Raw genomic sequence first — 18,839 nt, 5'->3', positions numbered from 1 at the left:
ATTGGGGTATTTATTGGAGCGGGAAGAGGAGATTCGGTGTTTTCAAATTTTGATCTCTGCCGTTGGATTTCGGACTAATCCACGGTTCAGACTGGCGATCCGTGGTTTGATAAGTGGGAGCCTAAGGGACGTCGATAAATAAATTTTAACGATCAGATATTGTTTGATACGGCAAGTGAGGATTGGGACTTTGTTTGCTTTTTCTCGACTCGAGTTTTGGGTGGCCGTACTTTTTAACTTTTTTAAAAAAAAATAAATAATAGGTTAAATTAAAGATTCAAAAGGGGAATAAAATTCAACATTAAAAATGATATTCACTTTCAATAGCTTAATTAGATGGCATAATTATTATCTAAACTAAATTTAACAGATATACATTAATAACAACAGAAAATAAATTTTAATAACAAGTGATTTTTTAAGTTAATTTTTTAATTTGTTTATTTTAAAACTATTAATAATTATTAGGGGTGAGCAACGGGTGGGTTTGGTCGGGTTCGGGTGAAAAATGTCCAACCCGTTGTAAACCGGCTTTGAAAAAATGTGACCCATATCCGACCGACTGAGCTTTCGATTTGAGGCGGTTCGGGTTGAAACGGATTCGGATTTAAGCGGGTGGGTATAATCGGGTTTGAATTTTTTTGTAGACCAATTTATCTTAACGAAGATGAAGCTTAAAACGATAAAAAATATTTTTAAAATAGTGTATAAAAATAGAATGAAGGTAACAATAGATGGTGTAAATAGATTCGTAGTTGAAACATTTACAAACTAAAGAAGCAAAAATAAAAGATAACAAAATTCATAGTTGTTACATGAAAAAAAAATATAAAGTTAGATTACAAAACCATAAGAAATCACAGTCACACAAAATGTACTCAAAATGGAGATAAGAAGATGGAAAAGAAAGACAAAGAAAGAAGCAAAAAGATAACTCTAAAAATGGACTAGTGTGTTGAGAAGTTGAATGAGGAAGGAGAAGACAAAATAAATATCTAAGTTATGAGAAAAAGGAAAAAAATAAGTTACAAATTGATGGCTATATTATACTTGAAATAAAGACTTTTAAATTTGGACCATTGTTGTTTAGTTATACAAAAGTAATAAAAATTTAAATTTATCTCATTTTCGGTTGGGTTCGATTTTTAGCGGGTTTAAAAATTCAAAACCGAACCCGTCCAATATAACCCGTATAAAATTAAAATTTTAACCCGATTTACCCATAAGACCCGCCCGAACCCACCCAAAAGCAATATTTTTTTTCGGGTTTTTCGGGTTCGGTTTGGGTGTCGGTTTAATGCTCACCCCTAATAATTATTAGTTAATATAATTAAATTTTTTTACATGTCATATATATATATATATATATATAACTTCTAAAATATTAAAATTTAGCAAAGATATGATATTTTTCTACAATTTTCTTAATGAAAAATATAATCAAAATTCGTATGTTTTATAATATTTTTATAGTCTCTAATATTAATATTAAATTTAAAATTTATTTACAAAAAATGACGTAAAACTTAGTTTCAAATATAGCTTATAATTAATTTTTTATAATTACTTCTTTATAAAATTTATTTTTATTTTATTTTTTTTATAACTTCACATTAAAAACTACTCACATTGATCGATTAATCACCCACTATCCTTTTATTTGTTTTAGGATAAAATATACCTTTAGTTTTTTAATTGATCCTTTACCTTTTATGAAATTTCAATTCAGTCATAAAATATACCTTTAGTTTTTTAGATTCATTCTTTACCTTTTATAAAATTTAAATTTAGTCTGTATGTATAATTTTATAAAATGACTCAAAATTAATCTTTTACGTTATGTCTCTAACAATTAACATTAAAAAAAAATTAAGTTGATTACCCTGACATAATTATGTATATAAAGAAAAGGTTGTGAGTAATTATTTAGGACTATTGCTACGGTGCCCTTTTATACGAGGGGGTTTTAGTGCCCCTCATGTGAAGACCAATCATATATTGACATGTGAATTCTATAAACTGACTCATTGTGAACTGGTTAGGGGTTAATTTGACATTTTGACATATGGTCAAGGGACAATTGGGTAATTTGCACCAAGGGCGTTACTGTAAATAGAGGAGTACTCTAGGTTGTCGCGTGACGACGACCACCACGATACCCATGCCGCTAGCACTGCCTCGGGATCGGTGGTTTCTGGCGCGAGTTTGTTCGGCTACGCGTCCAAGACAACACGTGGGATGGCCACGCGCGTGAGAGTCGCTGTTTACAAGGTTTGCTGGAAGGGAGGGTGTTTCAGCTCCAACATTCTGGCCACGATTGATAGGGCGATAACAGACAACTTAATGTTTTTCGTTGTCGCTCGGTGGTGGAGTGGCTGATTATTTCAGAGACCACGTAGCTATTGGAGCTTTTTTGCAATGGAGAAAGGGATTTTGGTTTCTTGTTCCATTGGGAATGCGGGTCCTACTTCTGATAGTCTCTCCGATGTGGCTCCATGGATTACTACTGTAGGGGTTGGCACTGCCTCGGGTCCTACTTACGCAGGGAATGCTAACAACGCCACGAATGGGAACTTGTGCGTGACGGGATGTTGTCTCCGGAGAAAGTTGCTGGGAACTTCCGTCACTTGCTTCGTTCGAGATGATTCGAGGTTTAAGGCTCACAAACCAACTTACTTCGTTGGAGAAGAAGACAAAATTTTCAGATCTACAAACTTGCTTTGTCGTCCGAGAAACGGGTTTCCGAACGGGTTTCAGGAACGGGGTTCAGGATCGTTTTCACATGTCAAAATCCCAAATTACCCCTTAACCAGTTTACAATGAATCAGCTTATAGAATCCACATGTCAATCTATAGTTGGTCCTTACATAAAGGGGCATTGAAACCCTTTCACATAAAAGGGCACAGTAGTAATAGCCATTATTTAGAGAGGAAATAAAGAGTTTTTTTTTTCTCTTATATATCCAAAGAGTATAACGATTTACTAAAAAATGGAGATAAAAAACGGTTACATAACTCAATATCTCTTTTATAATAGGTTAAAACCCTTATTTGGTCCCTTATAATATTTTTTTGTTTCAATTTAGTCCCACTTTAATTTTTAGTTTCAATTTGGACCCCAATAATTTAAATTATTGCAATTTGTGACTTCCGTCCAAATGATTTAAACAGAGTTAACTATTGGTCACGTGGATGCCAGGTGAATGCCACGTAGATTCCACGTAGATGCATAGGTGGATGTCAAATTTATTGAATACACTTAAAACCAGAACGACCCGTTCTGAAACCAAAACGGCCCGTTCTGCTGCTTATTGAATACACTTAGAACAAGAACGACCCGTTCTGAAACCAAAACGGCCCGTTCTGCTGCTTTCATTGTGTGTTAAATTTGCATTTGGAACGACCCGTTCCAATTGCAAAATTAACGCATAACATGTGCAAGCAGAATGGGTCGTTCTGGTTCCAGGTGTATTCATGAAATTTGGCATCCACATATGCATCTACGTGGCATCCACCTGGCATCCACGTGGCTAATAGTTAACTCTGTTTAAATTATTTGGACGGAAGTCACAAATTGCAATAATTTAAATTATTGGGGACCAAATTGAAACCAAAAATTAAAGTAGGACTAAATTGAAACAAAAAAATATTATAAGAGACCAAATAAGGGTTTTAACCTTTATAATAAGTATAAATATTATTTTTAAAAACACATTCACATATGTAATTTAATTGATTGATTCAAATAAAATTATAATATATAATTATTGTATAATTGCTATAATTAAATATATTAATGTATTAGAATATATAATACATTGATCGAATTAAACTTAAAGTTGAGCTTAAATATGATTTTTGTCTATATAATTTAGTGTTTTTTTTTCACTCAATTCTCTCATTTACTACACACACCATCTCTTTTTTAACATGCACATACATCATAAGAAATAATATACATTTTATGTCTTAATAGTAGTCATCATTGATGCATCTCAATTACAGATTTTTGAGAGATATCTTAAGTGTAATATTAATGGTAATGGTTTAGCTCCACATCAACAAGAGGCATGATAATATTAAAAAAGTTCATAATATAATCATAAATAAATTCATTAGCAACAATAAAATAAGTACATAATACAATTATAAATAAGTCTTAAAATAAACACCTTCCCTTTAAAAAAAAGTCTTAATAAGTACCCAACAATAAATAAAAATAATATAAGTTAATGGGTCAAATTTAACCCAGCGAATCAACCTAAAAGGCTAATCCAACTAAATGTTCATTCAATTTGTTGGGTGGTAGAATATGCAAGTTTGATTGTATGAGTTATAAAGGGTTGAATAGTACAATCAAACTAAAGTAACTCGCTTTAGAAGATTATATAGTAAACCTATTACATTAGACTCATTATGACACTCTTTTTAGGTTGCAACTAAGATAAGTCAAGGATGATTACTATGTGTCATTGAATTATAGTTAGAAAATTAAATTCAATTGAAGTTGACTTTTAAAATCAATTTTAAATAAAAGCAACACTCTTCTAATTTTTGTTTCCACCGATGTTTACATGTATTTATATTGAATGAAAAGGAAAAACAAAATTGTCAAACATATAAGCATTGCATTTAAAGTTAAGTAATTGAGGTCACAAATTTCAAATGTGTTACCAAACATAGTCTATTAAAGCATAATATGTATTATTCTTTTTTTTTTTTTTAAGATATGAACATGTTAAAAAGATAAGAAACAGTGTGTAATTAATGAGAATTTTGAGTATTTATATATAGTTAATGAAAGAGTTGAGTATTTATTAAATATGAATATTGAACAAGAAAATAAAAAAAATTATTAAAAATATATTTTTAATTTAAATTAAATTAAACTTTTGCAACACCTAAAATAAAATCAAATAGTCATTATAAGATAATCACATAAGATTTTGCTTAGTATTTATAATTAATATAATAATTACTGTAATTAAATATATTAATATATTTTATGAATTGTAAAAATTATATTGAAAAAAATCATTGAAATTTTAGATCCGACTACGCACGACTGTTTTTAACCGACCTATCTTTGGAACTTCCTCGTCTTTATCGCCTCCTTCAATTGTTTGGTCTAGCAGCCACAATACAAAAACATTAGTAGTGAGGTTTCAAAATCCTAGCTGAGTTGTTCTGTTCTGTTTTCAAACGTAGAAAACTGCACCCAACTGGGTTTCACTTATCAAATCCAACGACGGTTCGTATATTTAGATCAAAAGTTGAGATTGCGCACTCTGATATTCAAGTTCCCACATTTCAGCCAAGGTTTTCATCTTCATGAGACATTCCTGTGTCTTCAATGATTCCTTGCAAGCGCTAAAAAAATTTAGTATTTAAAAGAGTTCACCGAGGCGAGACAGGTGACACGGTCCTGACATCCCTACCATGGCATTAAAAACAGAGATGTAGTCATCTGATTTTCCCTTAATAACCAAAGGCAACACAAAACAGAAATCAATAAAGAACATCGATCCTTTGAATACTTTTAGTAGTGGATTACACCAAAAACATAACTGAAACAATCAAGAGATCATTAAATATATCGATGAACTGTTAGAAAATGACACTGTGGAGTGTTAAATTAGCAGGAGAAGACAAAACGTTTAACGTTGAACTATAATCTTTAATGAAGAAACATTACAGGATATAATTCCAATCGTAGTTATACAACTATTATCCAATGTAAAACTAGAGAAACATCCTACATTACAGAATCAAAGCCATTGAAAAGAACAAATTGTTTAGCCTCCGAATCCATAGAGGGTCCTTCCCTGTCTCTTGAGCGCATAAACAACGTCCATGGCAGTAACAGTCTTCCTCCTAGCATGCTCGGTGTAGGTGACAGCATCGCGAATCACGTTCTCCAAGAAAATCTTGAGAACTCCTCTGGTCTCTTCGTAGATCAAACCACTGATTCTCTTAACACCACCTCTTCTCGCCAACCTACGAATCGCAGGTTTGGTGATGCCCTGAATGTTGTCGCGAAGCACCTTCCTGTGCCTCTTGGCACCTCCCTTGCCCAGACCCTTTCCACCCTTTCCACGACCAGACATCTTCTGAGGTTAATTTGCTTTGAAACCTAAATTGAGGATTTGGGGCTTTGGTTTTAAATGTGATGAAGTTTGCGTAGAAGATTGGGGGTATTTATTGGAGCGGGAAGAGGCTTCCTCCGTGTTTCGAATTTGATCTTGGCCGTTAGATTTTAAGGTTAATCTACGGTTCAAGTTTGCGATCCGTGGACTGATGGATGGACAATTAATGAACGTCGATAGATGGATTTCAACGGCTAAATATCGTTTCCAAAGGCATGCGCGGATCGGGATATCGTTAACCTTTTTTGCTTTTCGAGTTTCGGTAGCCGCCGCTCTTTCGTTCTTCCCCCGCCCCCCCCCCCCTTTTTATAAACTAGAATTAAAATAATTCATAAATTAAACAATCAAAGTAAGACATTGCTCATCTAAATTCACAAATTCTAATAAATTGGTTGAAAATAATAAATACAAATTAATTATATTAAATACCAACCGTTATTTTATGCAAGAGTTTTTTTCTATAATATATTTACATGATGTTTTTAAATTTCTTATTTAATTTAATTTGGCTAAAACCTTATTTTGTCCCTTATAAATTTTTTTTTTCAATTTAGTCCTTCACTAATTTTTGGTTTCAAATTGGTCCCAAATTAATTAATTAGTTTCAATTTAGTCCCAAATTACTTAATTAGTTTCAATGTAGGACTTCCGTCCAAATTATTTAAACGGAGTTAACTTTTGGCCACGTGGATGCCACGTAGATGCATACGTGACATCCACGTGGATGAGAAAATTCTTTTTAATAGACCTGGACTCGGAACGACCCATTCTGAAACCGGAACGAACCGTTTTAGTTGCAAAATTAAAACACCACCAGTGAAGCAAAACGGGCCGTTCTAAAATCAGAACGGGTCGTTCTGATTCAAAATGGGCCTTTCTGAAATCAGAACGGGCCGTTCTGGTTTCAGAACGGCCCGTTCCAGAACTGTGAATAAAATATTCTTTACTTAATTGTGTTTTTGATATTATAATTATGCAATTTTGATCTTTAAGGTTTTAATTGAGTAATTTCAGTCCTTAAAAGATTATAATTGTGTAATTTTAGTCTCACAATTTTTAATTGAACAATTTTAATCTCTCAAATATCATAATTGTGGAATTTTAGTCTTTCTCATTAAAAATTTAATAATTTTAAAATTTTAATATATATATATATAATATTTTAAAACTATATAATTGTTTGTTTATTTAAATTAACGTATATTATTTTTTTTAATGTATCAAATGATATATATTTACTATTACTAAATAAATAAAATTTATATATTATTAGTATTTTAATATTACTGATAAATTAATATAAATAATATTTTTACCCTTTTTATAAATAAACTAATAATTTGATAAATATAACTTAATATATATTAATATACTTTTACAAAAATATAAATATATAAGATCATATATATATTTCTAATTAATATACTTATATTTTTGTAAAAGTATATTAATATATAACAAGTTATATTTATCAAATTATTAGTTTATCTATAAATATATTAATAATAATTGATATAATATCAAAAATTATAATATACGTTAATTTGAATAGATAAATAATTATTTAATTTTAAAACATTATATATATATATATATTAAAATTATTAATTTTTAATGGGAGAAACAAAAATCATACTATTATGATATTTGAGGGACTAAAATTGTTCAACTAAAAATTGAAGGACCAAAAGCGCGCAATTTCAATTCTTTAAGGACTATGCAATTAAAATCTTGGAGATCACAAAACTGCACAATTGTAATATTTGAGGGATAAAAAATGCAATTAAACCAATATTCTTAATTAATTTTATTAAAAAATATAATAATTAATAAGATAAAAGGAATATCACTTTATAATTTTTTGCAACTTATTTAAGATTAAAGGAATAAAATGATAAAAATTAATAAGATAAACATAATAAAATAAAATATAAAAAAAATATTAATATATTTATTTTATTGGATATAATAACATAATTAAAATATAATTAATAATATATATTTTATAAAATTATTAATATTTTATATATAAAAAAATAAAATAAAACCGAAACGGCCTGTTCTGAAACTGGAACGGGCCGTTCTGGTACATTTTGGGTGTGTTAATTTTGCACTTGGAACGGGCCGTTCTGGATGCAAAATTAACACACCAAAAGTGCACCCAGAACGGCCTGTTCCGATTTCAGAACGGGCCGTTCTGGGTCCAGGTATTTTCAAAAAAATTCTCATCCACGTGGATGCCACGTATGCATCTACGTGGCGTCCACGTGGCCAAAAGTTAACACCGTTAAAGCAATTTGGACGGAAAGTCCCACATTGAAACCAATTAATAAATTTAGGACTAAATTGAAACCACTTAATTAGTTTGGGACCAAATTGAGACAAAAAATTAATGAGGGACTAAATTGAAACAAAAAAAAATTATAAGGGACCAAAATAGGGTTTTAGCCATTTAATTTTTATTTATAATAATTATTCATATATTAAATATTAATATATTAAAATAAATTATCAATAAATAAAAAAAATTATTATAATATAAAAAAAAAGTAAAATGACAAGTAACACCCATAATTTTTTGTGAAATTATTAGAATGTTTTTCTACCTCTATAATGACTCTCCTTAAATTTTTTGAAAAATATTGCATTAACATGTCTTATATATTTCTTTTATGAAAATATATTCAATGTATTTCATTTAGAATCTTTTGAACAACACATGAAGGAATGTAATTGAAATCATGAAAATCAATATAGAATTCATTTACTCTAGTCAAAGTATGAGTCACTTAATTAGTCTATCTTTGTATAAAACTAACATATCACAATTTGTTAAATTACTTAACACTTTGATGCATTAGTTTACTAAAACATCAAATTCAGAGAAACTAATATTGGAACATTTGAGACAAACAACCACTCTTTAATGGTCTGTCTCAACAAAAATAGTACTAAGACTTTGATCACGAACCCAAAGAAGTCCTTCGAAAACTGTGAACGCCTCAACATTCATGTAATTGAGGCATAAAGTGAAAGTAGTGTGTCTAGGCTCCAACAAAATTTTCAATGTGATCTTGTAGACACAAACCAATACCAATTGTGCCATTATAAGGGAATAGAGTCACGTCAACATTACACTTTAATGCCGGAAAATGAGGAGGAAACCAATGGATGGTAGATTTGGATGGTGCAACAAAAGTTGGATATTTTGTAGGTTGTTGTACTTGAAGCCAATTCGTGAGGGTCTCTTTAGCCATGAAAATAAAATTATTTATATCCCAAGTTATTGTTTCTCCCAACTTATTATTTTTGCTAAAACAGATACTCCATAAAATCATCACAAACTCAACTGGTTGTCTTTTGTATAAATACTCCAATACTCTAAAATTCAAATCCTCTAAATCATTTGCTTTAACCATGAATGTGGCAATCGTATCAACCTGCGAACTTGCCCACCAACTACACGCAAAGAAAAGGTGCCATGAGTTTTTTAAATTGTTGTCACACAAGACACAAGTTGTTGGACAAGAAAACCCACAAGACAAGATTTTGAGAATGCAGGGGTAGATCTTTAGGGGAAGAAAAAGATTATTCTCCATACTTCAAAAAAGATTGAGAAATCTTCTCTACATCACATGGGGATGTTGAAGCAAGAGGACAAGTGGATATTCAAAGGTGATGTTCCACCAACACCTAAACCAACAACTGATAAAGATGGTGTTCCATCTCATGATGAGGATTAGCCACCTCAAGTGGAACCTGAACCATAACAAGAATTGGAATCGGTGCCTAAGGCATTTTCTCCGTTTCAGCAAATAATGATTAACAAGCTTGATGTTGTCATGGAGAAGACAAGGAAGCATGAGTCACAACATTCTGGCATTCTTGATTGGTTTGACAGCCTAGATCATGAGATTGCAAGAATTAAGGCTCAATTGGGGATTCAAGATGACTCAGAGTAATGTGCTTGGCTATTGTTCTGTTGTTAGGAGTTTCTAGTTTTAATTTCAGTCTTTAAAATTTATAATTTTAAGTACTTCAATTTGGTTGTAATAGTTTTAAGTCTTAAACAATTTAGTGTTGCTTTAATTTGGTTGATGTTGGAACAATTTAATCCTAGTACAATTAAAATTTGGTTGTTGTTTGATATTGGCTAGATGATGGTTATTTTGTTTTGAGCATTGGTATAAATTTGTGATTCTTAAAATGATACACTTGCTATGCTTAATATTTGTTATATGTGCTAGTGCATTTGAAATAATGCTCATGGGAACATGCTTGACTCATTTCTTGGAATCAATTATGTATGAAATGTTAGATACATATATGTTGTGTTTTCTTATGTATCAAAATCTTTGGTATGAATGCTGGACTAACATTTTTGTGCATATATACATATGGAAACTGCAATGTTGTCTCTCTAAATTGGACATATTGGTTTTATTAGTTCTATTGTATGTTTTTGATGTTGTCCAAAGGGGGAGAAAGGTTGAATTTGTTTTGCAAGTCTGAATAATAACAAGGCACAAGTAGGCTAAACTACTTATATTGAGATCTTCTTAATTACTTGAGCAAAACATATTAGTTTGTCATCATAAAAAAGGAGGAGATTGTTGAGATTCATGGATGGTGAATCAAGTTCTAAGAGTTTTGATGATAACAAAAGTTCTAAGAGTTTTGAAGATAACAAAGGACATAAGCTAATGAAGACATGAAGATCATGAAAGAATACAATATTTAATGGGAGTAGTTTATGTGTTCTTATATGTTGAGTTGCCTTGTTGAGTTTATTGTTTATACATTTGTGTGCTTTGTACATGAGTGAATCTTAATCCAAATTGTCTAAGAGTGAGTATGATGTTTAAAAACAACTTGGAAAGTTTTTGAAGTGTGAAATCGAATTTTTGAAAACTAACTCAAAATAATCAATTATTACTAACTATAATCGATTATTCCAACAAGAGGTTGAAAGAACCTTACTGTAATAATCGATTATTTGTGAAATAATTTATTATTCCAAAAGGTGCTCTCTAGAATAATTGATTATCCTGCAAAATAATCGATTTATTATGTTCTTAAGTGATTTTCAGAATTCATGAAGAACAAAATAATTGATTATCTAGGTCTGGAAAACTCTATAAATGGTTTTCACACTTTGAAACAAGTACAAAGAATAAAAGAGAGTAAACAATGGATTTATTATTGAAGTCTTTGTGAACTTCTTGGAGTGTTTTCTTTGTGAAATCAAGAAGAAAAATATTTTATAAAATGCTTTGAGAGAAATCATCATCATCACTACATTCTTGGGAAGAAGGATTAAAATTGGTTAAGAGTTCACAGTCTGATTTGTTCAGCTTCTTTGGTGAATTCGTTCCTTTAAACTTTTGTGTAATGTGTTAAGAAAATTTTGAGTAAGTGTCTCAAGTGGTAAGGAATTCTTGTAGTGGGTTTCTACAAAAAGTGCTTTCTTGGGTTCAAGAAAGTGTTTATCTTGAGTGTTGAAGTGTGTGCATGTGTGGCATCACTAGTACAAAATATGAAATTTACGTCACTGTATTCTCGTCGGACAAAGAAAAATCTGACGTTAAAAAAACGCGGTGACATTTTTGTAATTATAATAAAGTTTTTACGTCGGACCTCATAGGGGCCGACGTAAATTGAAAAATCTACAAATTTCAAATTTCTTCGCACGTGCGTCAATATTTAAACAACAGAGCTTTGAGTATATGTGCAAATCGAGTCTTCTGAGTTAACATTTTGTTTGAGTGTATTGTATCTGAGTGTACGTTTGGGCGTTTGTGTGGTTCTTGAGTTTTTGACCGATTGCATTGGGCTCGCGTTTGAGGTTAGTTTGGAAAATCCTTTCTTAATATATTAGTTAATTTGTTGAAAATAAATGTATGTATTGATCTATTAATATATTAGTTAATATTATCCTCTTCTTCGCATTTGGGTGGATCATCCTATGTTAATATATTAGTTATATCAAGTAGAAAATTCTCCGCGTTTGAGTGGATCTCCAAGCAGAACGGGTCGTTCTGCTTGCAGCACTTGCAGAACGGGTCGTCCTGCTTGCACTCGTTATGTTTTTTTTTTACAACTTTTTTACATCGGCTCTTGTGAATGTACAACATAAATTTATGTCAGCTATCACAACCGACATAAATTTACGTCTCCCGCATTAATGTTGACCCTTTTTTCTGACGTAAAAAACTTAAAATAACCGACGTAAATTACCTTTTTTGCACTAGTGCATGCTTGTAAAACTTATTCATTGAGATAGTGGAACAAATCTTGATCAAGTTATGATTGAGGACCGGATGTATGTCACATGTGGAGTGGCTAAACTAGGATAAAACACTTTGCACTCTTCTCTCATCCTTATCTCTTACATTGATCAATCTTTAATTAAATGTGAAAATGGTTGGTCTTGACTAATATGTTTGTATGATTAAAAATGATTTAAACTGAAATATAACCACTGCATATTAGTTGTTCTTAAACATAATTCAATAAATATTAAGCAAGAACTCATATAGGAGACATTCCCATTTACAAGAGGTTGAAGAAACTTCATTGAAAATTTGCATTAGAAAAGTTATAATTGAAATAAAGATTCTTAAATTCTGATAAATTTTTTAAGTATCATTGAATCCAATTCACCCCTTCTTGGATTGAGCCATTATTTTCTATCATCAACAACTCAACATGCATTCACAAAAGAATCTCAAGAAACCTTGAACTATCTATGATAACTTCTCCCTCTGATTCTCTACTTCTCAACTTCGAATCTCAAACGAACTCCTACTAATGATGCTCCGAGGAAGAATCAGAGTCACTCCATGAAGTTAGAAGGAAGAATGGTTTCCTTTGAATTCGGAGTTTATCTCTCTAACTTCTCTAAGTGAATTTATGAAATTCAAGTCTTAAGAAAACTTTATATATCATCCACCAAACTTAGCCAATAATGACCTTAACTCACAACATCAATCCTTATGGTATGTTTGGATGAGGAATTTTACAAATTCAAGGAATTTTAAATTCTTGGTATTTGAATTACTTTGATTTCAATTTCTATCATTCTTAAAATATTTTGTTTGGATGAGTTAATTCAAATTTCTTAAATTTTAAATTGTTAGGTTGAATATATGATAATTTAATTCTACCATAATAAAATTGATTTTAAAAATATATTTATATGTTGAGATTTTAAAATTAAATTTTATAAAAATAAATATTAATCCATTTTTAAATATTTAAAAATTTTAAAAATTAATATTAGATAATATTTAATAATTTTAAAAATATTTTTGAATATCCAATAATTAAAAGAATGAAGAGATAAGATAAAATATATAGGTGAAATAAAAAAAAATATGAGAAATTTCAAATTCTCCCATTTTTTGGAGAATTTGAAATTCTACTATTTGAAGGAATTTCACACATGCTTGGATTTCAAATTTTTTGTAAATTCTTTATCCAAACAAAGTATTTCACCTCAAAGAATTTGAAATTCTTCAAATAAATGAATTACCCTATATAAATTCTCCATCCAAACACATCATTAGAGTTTTAAAACATTAAAAAAATAAATCATATCAATCATTTATTCAATAAAATTAAATAAACAATAATACAATTTACAGTGTTATATATGGACATAGAGCTGTCAAAATGGGCTCAGCCCGGTGAGCCAACCCGGCCCACCACGGGTTCGAGCCGGGTTGGGCTAAAAAAAATTTGCAAATTTCAGTGTGGGCCAATTTTAAACCCGGCCCACTAACAACCCGGCTCACCCGGGTTCAACCCGTGGTGAGCCGGGTTGACCCACCAGCCCATAAAAAAAAAAAAAAAACTTATGCTATTGGGTTGGGTCAAATAAAACTTCATAGACCATCATAGGTTCTCAATTTTATGTATTTTTTCTTCAAATTATGTAATTAGTGTAGGAATTTATTTACTTTTCTCTAGAAAAGCTTATGTGCATACTATTTTTGCAGGATTAGGCATTAAATTTGATTACATTTTTTTAAATTAGGTGATTTTTTAAATTAGGTGAGCCAACCCGTTTAACCCACCAACCCGTGGTGGGCCGGGCCGGGCTCAATTTTTTCCAGCTCACCAATAAACGAGCCGGGTTGGGTTAGCCCACCAAAGGCTCAACCCGTGGTGGGCCGGGCCGGGCCGGGCCGGGTTACCCGTTTTGACAGCTCTATATGGACATCATAAACGTTAACTTTATTTATATTAATTCTTAAATTTTACTCTTTCTTTTTTTACAAATAAATGTTCTCAACTTTAATTTCATTCTAATTAGTATTTCTCATTTTTAAAAATCGATTTTTTTAATTATTTTAGAGTTAAATTATTTATCAATCATTCATTAATCTTTTCTCTTCTTTTGTAACTATTATATATTTCTCAAATATAATAAAAATATGAATTTTGAAAGAAAGAAAAAATAATAATGAAGTCTTTATTAGATTTTTTTAATCCTGAACTTCATGATGTTTTAACTTTTAATATATAGAAAAGTTATATATAAAAATAAAATTAATAAGTGAGTGTGATGTAAAATCAATAATGATCGATATATATATATATATATTTTTAATAATTTAATCCCTTGTGTTAAAAAATTGTTTAATCCCGTGGCCAATAAAATATAAGAGATAACTATATTTACAATAAGAGGCAAATTTTAAGAATTAATTTACTAGAAATTGAAATCAAAATGTTTATTTGTAAAAAAAAAGGTGAAATTAAAAATCAATCATAACACAATTAAAATTTATAGTGTTTATTTCTTCATAAAATAAAAATTTACATATTAATTAAAATAAAATTAAAGTTTGTATATAGTCTCTATTTTCATGAGATAAAATTTAGAAGGATTAAGTATTTTTGTCCTCTTAATAAAAAATGGTTTAACATTTTCTTTTCATAAATATGTAAAAAAATCAAATTTAATTCCTCATTTTTAAAACAACAATTTTTTGGTGTCCAAAAATAATGTACTAATGAAATATAACTATTAAATTGAATTAACAAAAATTAGTGAGAAAGATAAAATCTGACATATTTTAACAAAAGAAAAACCAAAAGTTAACATTTTAAAAATGGGAGGCTAAAATATTTATATGAAAAAAATGTTTAACAATTTTCTTAAAATGATATGTTTAGATGCCTTCTTATAGGATTATTTGATTTTCAAAACAGGATGCTAGGCACAATATAAAGACTCTGAAAAGAGGCTGTGCTGTTTCCAAACAAATTGCGTTGTTTGTTTTTATCTCTTCGCGATCTAACAGACACAAAGCACCTTAAAAATTTGTTTAGTTTCTTCTAATTAAAGATGTGCAGAAAAATCGGAGCCTACCTAATACAACACCTTAAAATCTCATCACCCTATTGTCAAACATGACAATCATATATATGATCATTGAATACACCAAAAAGAGAAACCAGCATTTGATATGCACAAAGGTTTTACATGTCCATATCAGAAAGCTCACACCTAAAATAACTTGTATGTAGAAGACTAATTTGTTGTTTAGAACTTTAGAAACACAAAAGTGATAAACCAGGTATCCTTAAAAAGGCTACAAGTCTACAACCGACAATTGTTAAATACTTAAACACTAAACTCAACACTTTTCTTTCTTTCCAATTGTACCCGGTTCAAGTGGATCAACGCTTGTTGCATACATGTCCATACATCCATTTCTCCCCACAACCGTAGCAGAAGTGGCACCCACACCTGAAAAGACAAAATTGGACACAGTATACAATCACTTTCCATATAAACTTCCATTATTATTTATCATGTAACAATAAATTACATAGATGATACGCGTTAGAAATACACTTACTAACTTGTTGTGATCAGTTGAAATTTATTGAAAATCAAAATTTTTGATAGATCTCTCACAGTAAAGGACTCTTTCATACTTGTGTAATTTTCAATAAATTTTAATTGTGTATGGAAAAGAGTGTGTTGTTTGCACTGCAATTGAAAGACAAAATCGGTGACAATTAAAAGATGAACTATATATATGCGACATAACCTGCACGAAATGTGTTCACATCCTCCACTTCTCTGGACAAACATAGAGCACTTGGGACATTTCTGCCAATTTTTCTCTTCGGCCAACTTCAAAAACATGTTATCAAACTCTTTTTCATGTGTTTTCCCTTTGGATTTTTGGAAATCCTCACAAGTCAACCCTCCATGCCAAGAAACCTTACACTGTGCACAAAATAGCCTATGACAGGAGGGGCACTCAGCACTGGTCACAACTTCTCCTCCATCATTCACCAACAACACAGAACAATCCTTAAAGGGGCAATAAGTCTTATTTTCCCCAGCAATTGAAGACTCACACCTCGCAGATTCCCATCTAACAACAACTTCCCTAGGCAAAACGGTGTGCAAACATTTTGGCTTCAATTCCACAGAACAATTTGGGTTTGGACAGGTCACCTTGAGAATATTTTGGCGCATTTGAGTAGCCACGTATTTGGATATGCAGGTAGTGCAAAAGGGGTGCTTGCACTACAAGAAAACGCTGAATAAGCGGCGGAAAATAAGCGTCAGCTATTAGCTGACGCAAATAGTGTCAGAAAAGCCGACGCTATTTTAAGATTTAGTGTCGGCTTTTCCGACGCTAAACTTAAAATAAATTTAAATTAAATATTTTAAGTTTAGCGTCGGAAAAGCCGACGCTATTATTTAAATATAGCGTCGGCTTTTAAGACGCTAAACTTAAAATATTTAATTTAAATTTATTTTAAGTTTAGCGTCGGAAAAGCCAACGCTATTCTTTAAATATAGAATCGGCTTTTCCGACACTAATTTAATTTAAATTTAAATTAAGTTAGTGTCGGAAAAGCCGACGCTATATTTAAAGAATAGCGTCGGCTTTTCCGACGCTAAACTTAAAATAAATTTAAACGTCGGAAAAGCTGACGTTATATTTAAATAATATACGTGCTTTCAGATAGATAAAAATAATTTTTTCAATGTTATATACGCATAATGTGTTCTAGTACACTTGGTTATCAAGTTCACTTAAGACCTCAAGGTTCACGGATCGAGTCCCAGGAATGTTAAAAATACGAACGAATAAATGATAAGCGAGAAAAAGAAGATAAATAAAAAAATAAAATAAAATTTGTGTCAACATAGTGTCGGCTTAATCAACAATAAAAAATTAAAATAAATAAATTTATTAGTGACGGCTTAGCCGACACAAAAAAAATTGTGTCGACTTATTTAGCGTCGGCCTAAAACCGACGAATAACCGACAATATTGCGTCGGCTTTTATGATTTAGAGTCGGATTTTGGCCGACTCTAAATTGAAACATTCTTGTAGTGTTGCACTTGCCTTTTCTGAACCTATCAGACAAGGGTTTGTAATCAAAACATATATCACAAAGGAATTTCGAGGACAGACCACTCTTCTTTGCTTCACCGTGATCATGATCATGATCAAGACGGGGTTTGTTCTTGAACAAAATTTTAGCAGCTGCTGAGTGATGAGGCTTCTCATTTGAGTTCACGGGGAGTTTAAAATCCTAGCCAAAAAGGAAAAAGTAGAATGAAGCAGAAAAGGGTACTTAGTTATCGATGGAATTGAAGGCAGTGATCATGTAGAATTCATTTTGAGTTCTTAATATATTTTTAAAAGTTGATTCTTGTGTCTACACGTGAAAATCAAGTCACTGAACTCCAATCGCGGAAAAAAAAATCAGAATGCACTTATATAAGAAACCCTCATCCGATTCAACAGTGAGTGACGAATATATGTGGTCTTTTGCTTTATTAAAATTATGAAGAGAAAATATTTTTAACTGATGAACTTGAAATTGAGGTTTCAGAGTCTTACCCCTAGTCCGGTTTTAGGAATAGCGAGTGCGCTAACGGCGGTTTTGTGAGCATGGTGGTTGGCGAAGGCGAACTCCGTGCGGCTGGATCGGCGTACGTACTTGCGTTTAGTTCCTAATGAAAACTGTGCTTCCTTCGCCATTGCCACAAACCCTATAAACTCGTGCATGGAAGTCAAATGGCTATAGATTAACAACAAAGGTATATTAGATATATAAATGGTAATTCTAGGATTTTTTTTTCTCCAAAAATTTTGGACAATTTTATCCTTACAACAACTTTAAAACTACTCTTTTCCAATTTCTCTCTCCCACTATTAAAACCACTCTCTTCCACTTTCTCCCTCCCACTATCTTTTTTTTATATTTAATTTCTATTTTTTTCCTACTTCATGCAAATTTCCAACTAATCACTTATTTATAAACTTATAGTAATGTAAACTAACATTACTTCATGAAATGAAGGTAAATGAAATTATGGATGTCTTCGTCACTCCAAGTAGGATGTTAGTTCCTTCCTTGATGTTGTTGGATTTACAAAAGTGTTATCATCATTCATTCAAAGAGATATATAGGAGTTTCATACAAGAACGACTAAATTTATATGATTTTCATTTTTCAATATAACGGAGTCACAAAATTCAGTAGACAATTCTTATCAAATAGAAAATCTAATTCGTAAATTATTATTTATATTTGCATTATAAACAAAAAAAAAAATATAACTAGAAGGCTATCCTGAATTTAATATTATTAAGACTAAAATTAACACACACAAAAGTAATTATAAGTTGGTATATTTTTTA

The 18,839-nt window shown here is 30.9% G+C and overlaps 2 protein-coding genes across 4 annotated transcripts; both read right to left on the bottom strand.

Moving 5' to 3' along the window:
* Positions 1–5,656: 5,656 nt before the first annotated feature.
* On the bottom strand, positions 5,657–6,186 carry LOC145955872 (histone H4). The gene has a single exon (XM_083071217.1). The coding sequence runs from the start codon at positions 6,105–6,107 to the stop codon at positions 5,796–5,798; it is 312 nt and encodes a 103-aa protein (XP_082927343.1). The 5' UTR covers positions 6,108–6,186; the 3' UTR covers positions 5,657–5,795.
* A 9,095-nt stretch (positions 6,187–15,281) lies between these two features.
* LOC109800848 (RING/U-box superfamily protein) lies at positions 15,282–18,753 on the bottom strand. 3 transcript variants are annotated; one of them, XM_083071216.1, is made up of 3 exons: positions 18,036–18,725; positions 17,604–17,724; positions 15,490–15,906 (listed from the first exon to the last, which is right to left on the bottom strand). In XM_083071216.1, exons 1-3 carry the CDS (start codon positions 18,201–18,203, stop codon positions 15,794–15,796), a joined length of 402 nt encoding a protein of 133 aa, XP_082927342.1. In that variant the 5' UTR covers positions 18,204–18,725; the 3' UTR covers positions 15,490–15,793. The 3 variants fall into 3 exon arrangements, 2 of the variants coding, with proteins under 2 accessions (XP_029126591.1, XP_082927342.1); XR_014432613.1 differs by lacking the exon at positions 17,604–17,724 and having other exon boundaries at positions 15,282–15,906; positions 18,036–18,753; XM_029270758.2 differs by lacking the exons at positions 17,604–17,724; positions 18,036–18,725 and adding an exon at positions 16,214–16,846 and having other exon boundaries at positions 15,291–15,906.
* Positions 18,754–18,839: the final 86 nt, after the last annotated feature.

This window comes from Cajanus cajan, chromosome 3, assembly GCF_000230855.2.
Source record: "Cajanus cajan strain Asha chromosome 3, NIPB_CcT2T_4, whole genome shotgun sequence".
Lineage (NCBI taxonomy): Eukaryota > Viridiplantae > Streptophyta > Magnoliopsida > Fabales > Fabaceae > Cajanus > Cajanus cajan.
The sequence above is the reverse complement of the archived record's forward strand: the minus strand, read 5'-3'. Positions and strand labels throughout refer to the sequence as shown.